At 35.4% G+C, this 11,895-nt stretch overlaps 6 protein-coding genes across 9 annotated transcripts in view; 1 reads left to right on the top strand and 5 right to left on the bottom strand.

Annotated features, from left to right (window-relative positions):
- LOC129797484 (protocadherin-23) overlaps nucleotides 1–11,895 on the bottom strand; it is a 953,251-nt gene that overhangs the window by 209,048 nt on the left and 732,308 nt on the right. The window lies entirely within an intron of this gene.
- Nucleotides 1–11,895, bottom strand: part of LOC129797474 (probable cationic amino acid transporter) — a 261,906-nt gene that overhangs the window by 209,048 nt on the left and 40,963 nt on the right. The gene's annotated exons all lie outside the window — the stretch shown is intronic.
- Nucleotides 2,825–4,048, bottom strand: LOC129797525 (pickpocket protein 28-like). Its single transcript, XM_055840246.1, has 5 exons — nucleotides 3,947–4,048; nucleotides 3,733–3,896; nucleotides 3,306–3,668; nucleotides 3,152–3,243; nucleotides 2,825–3,063 (listed from the first exon to the last, which is right to left on the bottom strand). The coding sequence occupies exons 1-5, from the start codon at nucleotides 4,046–4,048 to the stop codon at nucleotides 2,825–2,827; spliced, it is 960 nt and encodes a 319-aa protein (XP_055696221.1).
- Nucleotides 5,421–7,303, top strand: LOC129797683 (omega-amidase NIT2-like). The gene is made up of 4 exons (XM_055840480.1): nucleotides 5,421–5,545; nucleotides 5,627–6,100; nucleotides 6,679–6,966; nucleotides 7,048–7,303. The coding sequence occupies exons 1-4, from the start codon at nucleotides 5,536–5,538 to the stop codon at nucleotides 7,143–7,145; spliced, it is 870 nt and encodes a 289-aa protein (XP_055696455.1). The 5' UTR covers nucleotides 5,421–5,535; the 3' UTR covers nucleotides 7,146–7,303.
- On the bottom strand, nucleotides 6,636–8,054 carry LOC129797761 (mitochondrial fission process protein 1). The gene is made up of 5 exons (XM_055840601.1): nucleotides 7,866–8,054; nucleotides 7,766–7,779; nucleotides 7,582–7,695; nucleotides 7,318–7,519; nucleotides 6,636–7,252 (listed from the first exon to the last, which is right to left on the bottom strand). Exons 1-5 carry the CDS (start codon nucleotides 7,957–7,959, stop codon nucleotides 7,182–7,184), a joined length of 495 nt encoding a protein of 164 aa, XP_055696576.1. The 5' UTR covers nucleotides 7,960–8,054; the 3' UTR covers nucleotides 6,636–7,181.
- Nucleotides 8,309–9,623, bottom strand: LOC129797667 (Golgi to ER traffic protein 4 homolog). The gene is made up of 2 exons (XM_055840451.1): nucleotides 9,188–9,623; nucleotides 8,309–9,129 (listed from the first exon to the last, which is right to left on the bottom strand). The coding sequence occupies exons 1-2, from the start codon at nucleotides 9,524–9,526 to the stop codon at nucleotides 8,515–8,517; spliced, it is 954 nt and encodes a 317-aa protein (XP_055696426.1). The 5' UTR covers nucleotides 9,527–9,623; the 3' UTR covers nucleotides 8,309–8,514.

Below are 11,895 nucleotides of genomic sequence, written 5' to 3'. Positions count from 1 at the left end.
GCTTAAAATGAAAAACAAAATTTTCGATGAGTTTTCGATGAATATCTCGAGCACCGCTTTATAGAATTACTTCATATTTTGATATGTTATAGTTGACTATAGTATCTATCACCATGCCAAAAATGAAGAAAATCTATGTAGCCGTTCCGGAGATATCGCGTTTTAAAGTTTACATGTCATATCCTGAGTTGCATAAGTCCAACGCCCCGCAAAGCGGGGCGTTTTATATATACACATATAAAATAAAATAAAATATATATAAATGCATAGATATATACATTATATATATACATATAAAAATGCAAAGATAAATATACATATATAAACTGCAAAGATAAAAATTAAATATAGCATGGATGGAACAGTATAAAGCGAAAGAACGGTAAGTAAAACTTACGGGCTGTGATTCTTTCTTTGTCAGTGAAATGTGAAATTGACGAAAAATTGAGGACGGGCAAATTTTGAGGAAGGCTTTCTCGCGTACCGAATCACAGCCAACGCCCACGATTAAGGCTTCTCACAAATTATCTGCGCGTTGGCTGTGATTCGGTGCGCGAGAAAGCCTTCCTCAAAATTTGCCCATCCTCAATTTTTCGTCAATTTCACATTTCACTGACAAAGAAAGAATCACAGCCCGTAAGTTTTACTTACCGTTCTTTCGCTTTATACTGTTCCATCCATGCTATATTTAATTTTTATCTTTGCATTTATTATGTTCCGCAATATATGTGTGTAGGTACGTTAATTTGCTTTTAAAAAAATGTTTATTGTTGGCTCAAGATGTAAAAGAGATAACTAGACATTCTTCTAATCCACAGCAACTGTCCTTAAACCGCGTAGTTCTGTAACATTCTTAATCATTTTAAAGAATTAATGGATAAAGAGATAAGAACTGACATTCTAGAAGGTTTAAAATTTTCAAAATTGTCATATTCCTGTCCGTTGTTGAAAAAAAGCGGAGAAAAAATTTATGCCCGCAGTTTTTTATATATAACCATAACATAGTGCAATTCACACAATCTTATAAATACGCGTGAAAGTAAACAGATCGTACTATCAGTGACTAATTTATATTAAGCTTGGCATTAAGAAGCATCTCATAGGCGACACAACAAACATATATAAATAATGCTAACATTGCATAACAAATATGATAATTTGATAATGCTCTACCAAAAAATATCTATCCAGCGCGGTTAGAAATTTTTTTAGAATTCGTATTTTTTACAATAGCCCAGAAATAGATATTTGCTTGAAAAAAAAATACGTTATCTTTATTAATTCAAGATTTGTCCAGAATTAAATAATTGTTATAACACAAGTGATAGATTTTAGCTGTGTTTCTTTCAGACACAGCTTTTGTGTACCGAGCAAAATCGAAAGTCGTCAGATCGGGCTCAAACTTGGGATGAGCACGAATTAGGGTCCCCACATTCCAAAAAACGTATGCGCCAAAAAAAAATTTTTCCGGCCGTCCGTCCGGCCGGCCGTCCGGCCGGAACCTATCGCCTAATTGCGAGAGAACGGTGATAGATAGAGACTTGCGGTAAACGGCAAAGTTTAAATATCGACCGGAAGACATCCGATTATGAGGTCAAATCCACCCCCCCACCACCCCGTCCGCCATTTTGAATAACCTCAAAATTTTGTTTTCGCTATATCTCAACCGCTATTATAGCTAGAGGGCTGAAATTTTGATATGTTGTAGGGGTCATCAAGTGCTTTCCAACGATACCTCATTTTCGAAAATCGGTCAAGCCGTTTAGTCAATATGGCCGCCACAATTTTTCATCGAAAATCGACCATAACTCGAAAACGGTTTGACCGATTTTGATCAACCCGGGGTCAAATGAAAGATCTCAACAAACCCTACAACTCTCTAGAACATCCGAAGTTTCAAAAGTGACCGCAAGAGGGCCAAAAATCAAAAACAAAATTTTCAATGAGTTTTCGATGAATATCTCGAAAACGCCATTATCGATTTGCTTCATTTTTTGATATGTTATAGCTGACCATATTATCTAGCTCCATGCCAAAAATGAAGAAAATCTATGTCGCCGTTCTCGAGATATAGCCTTCCAAAGTTGGCATGTCATATCTCGGGTTCTACCAGTCCGATTTCGATCAACTCAAGCGCAAATGAAAGGTTTCGTGAAGCCCTACAAATGTCTAGAACATTGCAAGTTCGAGAAATGACCGCGAGAGGCGCTAAAGTCAAAATCAAAATTTTCGAAAATTTCGAACTCGAATTTTTCGAAAATGCCATTATCGATTTACTTCATATTTTTATATATTATAGTTGAGGTTAAGACCTTTCCAACGATAGCTCAAACTCGAAAATCTATGGAGCCATTCCCGAGATATAGCCTTCTAAAGATTTCTTAGGGTATGACTTTTCAACTTTTCCCGAATTTGCGCGTATTTAAACAAATTCGCGTTCTAGTTTGCTCTCACAAAATTGGTACACTGAAAGAAACACAGCTCTCGTAAGCTTGGTCAGCTTACCAGTACATTTTTTTATTTTCTTCACAAATCTTGAAATATATGAAAGTACGTTTTGATATTTTTTTGTGATTTTAGTAAAATTAGTCACAAAAGTAAAACTTGTGTTATTCTAAAAGATAGGTAGGTAATATTAAATTGTAAAATTTTCGTGTTTTTTCTTCTATATTGATTTTTTAGAGAGATCTTCTAAAAAAGCTTCAATTTTACTTATTAAAAGTTAAAAAAAACCATTCTCAAGATTGAATCGATTGAGTGCATTAAATTGATATTTACTACATAAAACTGATTACATTATACCGAAAAATTAATCACCGACAGCTTATTCGCAATATGGATAAACATTCTTCCCGACATAACTATTTTGGAAAAATCTCCTAACTGGTGATACGGAGTTTGATCTTTTCCAGGAGGTAAAAGCAGGATTAATTGTTTGAATAGTGGTGTGAATTTGTTGATTTCTCTTGAAACAGTGTGGTTTTAGTAAGATATAGTAAAAGATTTCAATGAGAGAAACAACGCTAAAACCCATAAAGAGTCCTAGAAGTCCTCCAGTGCTAGCTGTTCCAGCGATAAAGTTACATTTAATTTATTAAATTTATATGAAAAATTTATTTAAAAAAAAAATAGGTATACGTAGGTTACTTACAGAGAAATTCTGTAAATCCAATTAGTTCTCCTTTTGTGAAACTATGAAAGGTATTTGAAGCGAAATAAATATGAACGACTGCAATATTTTCCCTAAAAAAAGATAAAATAATATTTTGATAATTCATTTTTATATTTAAAATTTTTTCACTTACCGCACAAATTCAGGTGCGAATTTATTGAGAAAGCGTTCTTTTATAAGAAACTTCCCAACTCCCAATGGACCGGAAGAAAATCTCCGCTCATACTCAATCTCATGACATGCCGGAAGGCAACTGCAGGAAAAGCTGGCATTACCTTTGATGGCATTCTTAATATTCTCATAACATTCGACATCTTTTAGACTGCAAATTTCAATATCTGCCTCAGTTTTAGGCATGTAGTACATAATACAGCCACATTGTTCTGCAATTGTTTTTGATTCGCATTCCATTTCGCAGTTCTTTTGGGTATAAGTCCGAAAGTAAGAGAGATTCCATTCATTTGCAAAAACACATTGACGCTGCTGAATGGAAACCCTGTGGAATTTTTTCTCCATAGAATTATTATTCAAAATTTTGTCTTCATTAAATTTTTTCATACCTACGAATTAAATCTGATGCTTCATTGACCTTTGGTGTTACAACTACTCTCGTCTCTTTACCAGGTGGCACAAAAAAGCCATAATTAGCAAGCTTTGGTGTTTCCATTGGGGCATGTATGAGGAATTTAAATCCTGAACTGCTTGTAGAGGAGCAGTAGTAGTTCTTAAGGTCACAATTTAATATAACTGTGAGTCCTTTATTATATCCAGCACCAATACTTCTTCTGGGAAAGGATCTTGATGGTGTATTTTCGGGGTATCCTTTTTCAGGTGTCCAATCGATGGCCTCTCCTTTTGAACTGTTAATTTCCTCATTTTCCCATTTACTTCCAGATCTACAACATTTTTTTAATTTTTAAAAAATACAGGATTTCATAGTTTTTTCTTCATCAATGGTTACTTACGAAGCCATTTGAAACATAAAATCTGGGTGAATTGTATTAAAAGTACAACATAGTCCATCATCTGTGAGTGAAGACCAGAAGATGTCCATGCATGGTTCTAATTTTGAAGCAAACCGACACATAAGGAGCATATCCCTACACGGTTGTGATGCACTAAGGAGAAATTTTTTGAAATGCCTCCACTTGCCAGAGCTATTGTTAGATTGGAAATCCCTTTCAGAACCACACATACTTCCTAAAAGAGCCTCATCTAAAGTCCCATTAGCAATACTTTTAGCATAATGTAAATCAGCTTGATTCATATTACAGATGGTAATTGCTGGAAATGGGATTGTACTTATGGATTTTGCTGTGGGATTTAGACCAATTATTATTGGTGTTTCACTCCACTTTTGCCACACATTGGAAATAAAGTATCCCGAAAGGAGGAATACCACAATGAATGCAATTATAAAGAAGCATCTCTCAGTTAGGGAAAGCTGCGTATCGCCAATGTACTTAAGGCCATGCAAAGAGCTATTTACGAGGTAATGTTTAAAGTTCTCCATAATCTGAGATGTTTCTTTTTCATTCTTTTTTTTCGTTGGTGAACTCATAAATTTTCGAGAACGAAGCATTTTTCAACTTTTATGTGATCTTTGAATGAAAGAGAATTCCAAACTGAATTACCCATATAGGGTGAAATGATTTAATTTAAAAGTCAATTCCATTTTCCTCTTAAGGGTTAAGATTTTCACATGAATTTTTGAAAATTTCTTTCTAAAAAAGGGAAATCCTGAAAGAAGATCTCAATAATAACTATATCAATAAATTTTTTTACATAAAATTTTGAACAAAGAAATTTTTCTTTCAACATTTTTTTAAATAAATATTTTATTTTAATTAATTAAAAAAATATTTTAATACAGATTATATTTAAAAAAAATTGTTTATTGAAAAATTCACATTTCTTCACTGGTTTAATCTTTTTATATTTCCTATATGTAGCTTAATGCCGCTATGTCATGCCTGGGAGGTATGTAAATAATTCTAAAAACCCAAGCAAATATTTGCCACTTTTTCCCCATTGTTAACCCACAGAAGTTTCTAATGTGTTTACTTATTCACACAAAAAATCTAATTAAGATTTTTTCCTCGACGAAAGAGAAGTGAAAGGAAAATGCCTCATTAAATCCGTATTTTAATTTAAGTCAGAATATAGTACTATCACCTCGGTAGATAACAAGTGACCCGGGGGACCAGCAGAGTAATCTCACCGAGACACATGATTAACGGATCACATTGGAGGCGGTGAAAGGTATAAAGAGCCGGTGGGCTCATCCCAGCCTTGCCAGTCTTTTTCAGACCGCTCTAGGGACGTGTTACTAAAGTTGAAGTGCAATACCAGTGCCAAGAAAAATGTCCAAAAGTGTGTGCTTAGAATTTTTTTAAATTACTAATTCTTGGAGTGTTTTATTTAATTATTATTTTTTTTTATTTTCTTCAATAGATCTTCGTCTCATTCTCATCCAACACCGTACTGCTGGTGATGCAAAGGAGGAGAATGTGCAGTACGTACTTGGAAAAATCCGTGCTGCTGTTGCCGATGAAAAGCGCACCAGTGTGCCAATCCTTGTAGTGTTGCCTGAGTTGTTCAACTCACCCTATGGCCCACAGTTCTTCGATAAGTATGCCGAACTTATCCCTGATGGATACACCAGCAAAGCCCTCTCAGCTGTAGCCAAAGAGTTGGGTATTTACATCATTGGTGGTTCCTACCCCGAACGTGATCCTCAGAATCCCAAAACTCTCTACAACACATGCACTGTGTGGGGACCAAAGGGAGAACTTCTTGCCAAGCACCGCAAGGTTCATCTCTACGACATTGAAGTCCCTGGGAAGGTCACATTCAAGGAATCTTCGGCAATGACTCCTGGAAAGAATTTCACCATTGTGGAAATTGGTCCAGCAAAGATTGGCATTGGTGAGTATAAAACACATTCTTTGGTATCTTAATCCATGGGCTTTTATTTCGGTAAGACTAAAAAAAAGTGCTTTGGTTTAGGTTTAACATGGGCAACTGTTGCATTTTTTTTTTGCATTCGAATATACAAAACCACCGTAATGAGAGCAAAAATTGAACTTTACGTTTGCAGGAATTCGAACTGGAATGAGATTACTATTGCACTACATAAATTCTATTCATGTTATACTATAGCGACCATTTTAAGATTTTTTGTCTTTCTAATTATTCTTAATATTTAGAATTTATAAGAATATTTTTTTCTCTAAAAGTATTGCTTGGAACTTAAAAGTTAATTGAGCATTTTCTTCAAATCTAAATGTGATTTTAAATATTCTAGAAACTAATTATTGCTGTAGCTTTCACAGAATCAGATTTAGAGGCCTTTTCTAAAAAAAAAATCGCAAACAAAATTCTGAAAATATGAACTATTATTAGATAATTACAACACGGCATAATTGCGGCATTCAGTTCGATTGACGAATTAAAAAATTCCTTTTCTTTTTAACTAAAAGTATTTTTTTCATCCCTCTTACTAGGTATTTGCTTCGACATTGAGTTCGATGAGTTTGCCAGGGTGTACAGAAATGAGGGATGCAACTTCCTCGTATACCCGGCTGCCTTCCCCATTTACACGGGAGAGCTCCATTGGGAATTGTACCAGAGGGCACGTGCTGCCGATACCCAGAGCTACGTTACGATGGTATCTGCATCACGTGACTACACAAACCCCTTCGTCAACTGGGGCTACACCATGCTCGTTGATCCATGGGCTAGGGTGATCAAGAAGGCTGGTGAAGAGGAGGAGATCATCAAGGCTGATCTCGGTAAGTGATGAAAAGAGCGCGAATTTTCTGTATATAATTATAAAATGTACTTTACGGAAACTATTTGTATGAAATTTTTAGATTTTGCTTTGGCCGACTCTGCCCGGGAGCAACTTCCAGTTTTCAGAAAACGTCGCACCGATATGTATGATGTGGTGGCTAAAGTTCCCCTCAAGTGAATCTGCTGGCAGAGTTGAAAATTATTGATCCAGTTATTATTTGATATACACACGATACGTTTTATCCATCAGTGTATCCACAAAGTTATCAATTGGATGAATAATTGCTGTAAAAATATATGCACTATAAATAAAGCGAAATTGATTGGCAAAAAAAAGTTGTTTGAGTAACCTGGTATTGAAGCTAGTCCAACAAAGGTTGGTACCCATTTCTTAATAACGCCCTTCTGATGGGTCATCTTTAGAAGTTTCCCTGTTCCCCAGCAAATTCGATTAATTGTAAATCCAGGAATTATCACAGATGCCAACATTTGCCACAGCAGAACATCTCCAGCAGTTATTGCAGCTGCTTTAGCTCCTCCACCAGAAGGCCTCTGAAATATTATTCACATTTTAGTTTTGAAGATTCTGAATCTTTGCATACAATAGAGACTACCTTGTAAACTTTGTGAGATTTATCAAAAGCATCAGCACAGACGTAGGTCACAGCAATTCCATAAGAGAGATGCACAAAGATTTTCTTAATGAGTGGCCGAAAAGCTTCTCCCACCTACATTATATTAGGATTTAATTTACCCTAACTAAATAATTTATAAAATAAAGATTTAAGCCTTTTTCACCTCATTGGAGTATCCTGGAAATTTATATAAAATAATTAACAAAAGCACATAAAAATTACATAACACGTGAATCTTTTTTATGGGATGTTCTTGGCTTTACCTAAATAACGAACTGGTGTATCACGGTAGAGATCCTTATCAGGCAAGAAAGATTTATTCACCTTCTCTTCAATATCATCAGGAGTCATTTTCATTAACTGATTCGTATACTTAATTTATCGGAATAAACAGGAGCACTGAAATCACTCCGACTGAAAATGTGACATTTGAAAATGCTACTACTGCTCACATGTTCCGCACGGAATTGTGTTGTATGTGTGCGCGTATTGTAGGAAAATGGGGTTTTCAGTATATAAGCGAAAAATTTGAAAGAATTCTTAATTATTTATTTCAGAGCTCACCTTTTGTGAAGCTACATCGCATAAAATTTTAATTAATTCAGGCAGGTCGTCAGGTCAAATCTGAGATTCAGGCAGAGTGCTTTTTTCAATCAAGCTGTTTTTCTGGGATTAAAAAGTAAAATCGAAAAAGAAAAAAATCATATCCGCTTTTTAAAGCATTTTTAATGATTCTGGAACTTAAAAAGTCATAAAATTGTAAAATCATGATGGTTTAAATTTTCCATTGAGAATGGTTAAATGATAACATGTTAACATGAATAATATTAAAACGTTTTAGGACTTATCATATAATTATATTTGTCCATTGCTGCATTCTAAACAAATACAGACATTATTCAGAGAAACGTATTAGTCCAGGTCATTAACAGCGGATGTGGCGTTAGTTGATGATGAGGGCTCATCTTCAAGACCCTGGAAGAATTGATTGACGAGATCTCCAAATAGGCCGTGATTGGATCGTGCCGGTGGGGCTGGAGCTCCGAAATAGAGAATACCAATTTTCTGGAGATACTTCTCGTAGGATGGATCACGGTCAGTGGAACGTTTGTAGAGGTCACATAGATTTTTGAAGCTCTCTAGTTTACCGCTTTTGGCCAATTTGAGAAGGAAGGCCAAGAAATTGAGTAAAGGTAGTGCAAATGGAGGTTGCTCAGCTGAAATTTCTGGATGTAGTTTAGTATAGGTGCTGAATGTTTTCTGGGCTGTAGGTGCTTCCTTGAGGCATAGCTGTTGGAGGATGGCTTGGGCAATAATTAGGTCGATTTCTCCTCGATATGCCTTTCTCACACTCATCTGAACGAGCATCTGGGCTAATTCCTCACCATCCTTCGATAGGAGAAAGTGATGTTTTGCTTGTTCTAGATTATTCTCAAACCACATAACCTGACCCAAAATTTTGTGCATCATCGGATGCCCTAATTTTCCTCCAGTATTTATACTGCTACTCCATTTGATGATTTTAGTCTGGAAAAACAGGGCATTGCAATAATCATTCTAAGGGAAATCTCTGTGTGGAACTCACCAGAAGAGCTTCTCTCTCGACAATAGGCCCAATATCCCTCAGAATATCCCCCAGTTTCTTAATCCATTCATCATGGTCAGCTCGTGGTGTAGTCTTCTCTAGAACATCCACAATCAGGGATGTCAGATCCGCCACAATCGTCTGTTGTCTGAATTCTATGAAGTACAGGACACCCTTCCAGAGCATCTCTAGAAGTTCTTCGTAATTTTTCTGGGCTGTGTAGCGATAGTAAATTGATCGATATATCTGATGCGCTTCGTAGTAATTTTGCGCTTCCAATGCCCCATCAAGCTTCTTCACAATTCGTGACACACCTCTCACACTTTTGGGTTCCGACATTCTTACAATTTTAGCAATTTTATAATTTTTCTTTGCAAATAAAATTCCACACACGTATTTTTTTACTTCTTCTTCTTCTTCGTATTTTTAACTTATTGAAGGACCCACCAAAAAATGTATCCAATATTTGTTAGATATGTCGTAAGATTTTCCGAGGATGTCGTACGGAGTTTTTGTAAACAAGCCACAACGAAAGAGCAACGTTGAAACATGATGTTTCTTCGATGTTTCTTTCTTTTACGACGCGCTAAATTTGTACTTTAACGAATTTTTTTTTTGCATTTTGACAAAATTCTTGATTTCCTAGTATTTTCCCAAATTTTTGGGGATAAAACCCATTTTTGAAACTTCTGGTGCACTTATGGGTGCTCCCGCATTCCCGGGGAGCCGGTCTGTGCGAAATTTGGGTCCCGCGGAGATTTTGACGGTTGAAATTAAAAATTCGAAATTTTTGACGGTTGGGGATTTTACACGCACTTTTTTTTCCCGGAAATGGATTTTCGTGACTTTTGGAATTTTTGATGCCAAAAATTCTAAAGTGTTTTCCTGGTCACAAAAAGCACAATTTCCCCGGAAAATTCGGCGGAAAACGGGAGAAAATTGCGAAAAACTGAATGGGTGAGGGGGACAGATAGTGGTGAAATGCATCCATCTAATTTTCTCTTCAACAAAATGTACCAAAAAGGGCGCCAAATTCAAAAATTCGCAAAAAAAGCATGAATTTTATATGGGGGCTACCTGAAGGGTGGCTCTGAGGGGAAAATGAATATTGTTGGTAAAAACCGCCTGGTATCAGTAGTCTCTGTACCAAATTTCATCGCGATCGGACAAACGGTCCTTTCTTTATTATATCGAGAAGATTTTGCAAAACGACCAAAAAGTTTGATATTTATGTGTCTGTCTGTCTGTTTGTGGCAGTGGTGGCAAGTGAACTCCTACAAAACGGGTAGATCGATTGTAATGAAATTCTGACAACTTTACTCTAAAACAAGATTTTGTTTACTTCCAACTTTTCTAAGATCTATTTTTTTAAAATTTCCTTTGAATATTCATTAAAAAAAAACTGCTCACACCAAATTAGAGCTGAGTGATCGAATCACAATAGAATATACAGAATTCGGTGCCATTCAGCAACCAAGAAATCCTTAAAATCCCGCATGAAATTTCAGAAGAAATTCTTGAAAACAACAAAAAGTTCTACTACAGGATGTATTTACTGCAATCGCTTTAGTTCTCCATAAGGCAAGCTTCTCATAGGTAAGCTACATCTACAAAATAATTATCCCATAGAAAAGTGTAGTACATACCATAATTTCCATGAGATTAGGCACAAACTTCCTCCATTATGTATGCTCTGCTCATCAAAAGAATTTGATCAAGACCGACAGTGAATGGGCTAAAAAATATATATAGGTATCCCAAGTAGGTAGCACGAAGTCATCTCCTGAGTGATCGCGGCTTTTGAAATAATAGCTACCATTATCACCGTTATCAGGGCTCGTGTGTAATTTTTGTCTCTCTACGACAAGCTCCAACGAATGTTCTTATCGCGCATTTTAGCAGTCAATATTGTTCTCTGAAATACTCATTTAATCTGTCCCCACACTTTTCCAATCAATTCCATGTCTTTTCGTTACCTATGTGAAGTGCTGGAATTCTCAGCAAAAAAGCTTTTAATTCCACATTGAGTTTGCTCGTAAAACCACGTAAAATGGTTAAAATGTTTTAAAATTTACTGACTGGAGATCCTTCTTTTCTCTGAGAACATAATATTGATCATGATCTCTTTAACCCTTTTAAATTATAAATAATCAACAGCCCTGCTGACATAGAAATGTTTTTTTTTTTTGCAAAGTAGGTATGTCTTACTGTTGCAAAATACAAGCAATTTTTTTAGGTCAAGAATATTGCAAATAATTCAGGCGATTGGCGATTGAGAGACTTCTGTCGCGTCTTGGATGCAATCGAGAAAAATATATCACATTTATTTTTTATTGTGAAATATTTTTATGTCAATATGGTAAGTATAAGGTGTTAAAAGAAAAATTCTGCTTCTGATAATTTTATATATATTTGGATTTGCGAAACTTTTACAGCTTTGAAATGTGAAAAATATTCACAATATTTTGAAAGGAATAAATCTTTTCTTGTTTGAAGAACTTCCAATTGACTTGAACATTTTTAGTGCCTCTTCAGGCGATTGCTACCTTAATTTCAATTAATGATCAATTAACATCTCTCTTGAGTTATCAGTATAAACGTTTGAGTACAATAATTTTTGGATAAAAGTATAGGTATCTCGACTTGACTTCAAGTCTTACAATCTATTTATTTGATGAAATAAGATAATTCGTAAAAACATTTTGATG

This window comes from Lutzomyia longipalpis, chromosome 1, assembly GCF_024334085.1.
Source record: "Lutzomyia longipalpis isolate SR_M1_2022 chromosome 1, ASM2433408v1".
In the NCBI taxonomy this organism is placed as follows: domain Eukaryota; kingdom Metazoa; phylum Arthropoda; class Insecta; order Diptera; family Psychodidae; genus Lutzomyia; species Lutzomyia longipalpis.
This window is presented reverse-complemented; position numbering and strand designations above follow the sequence as displayed.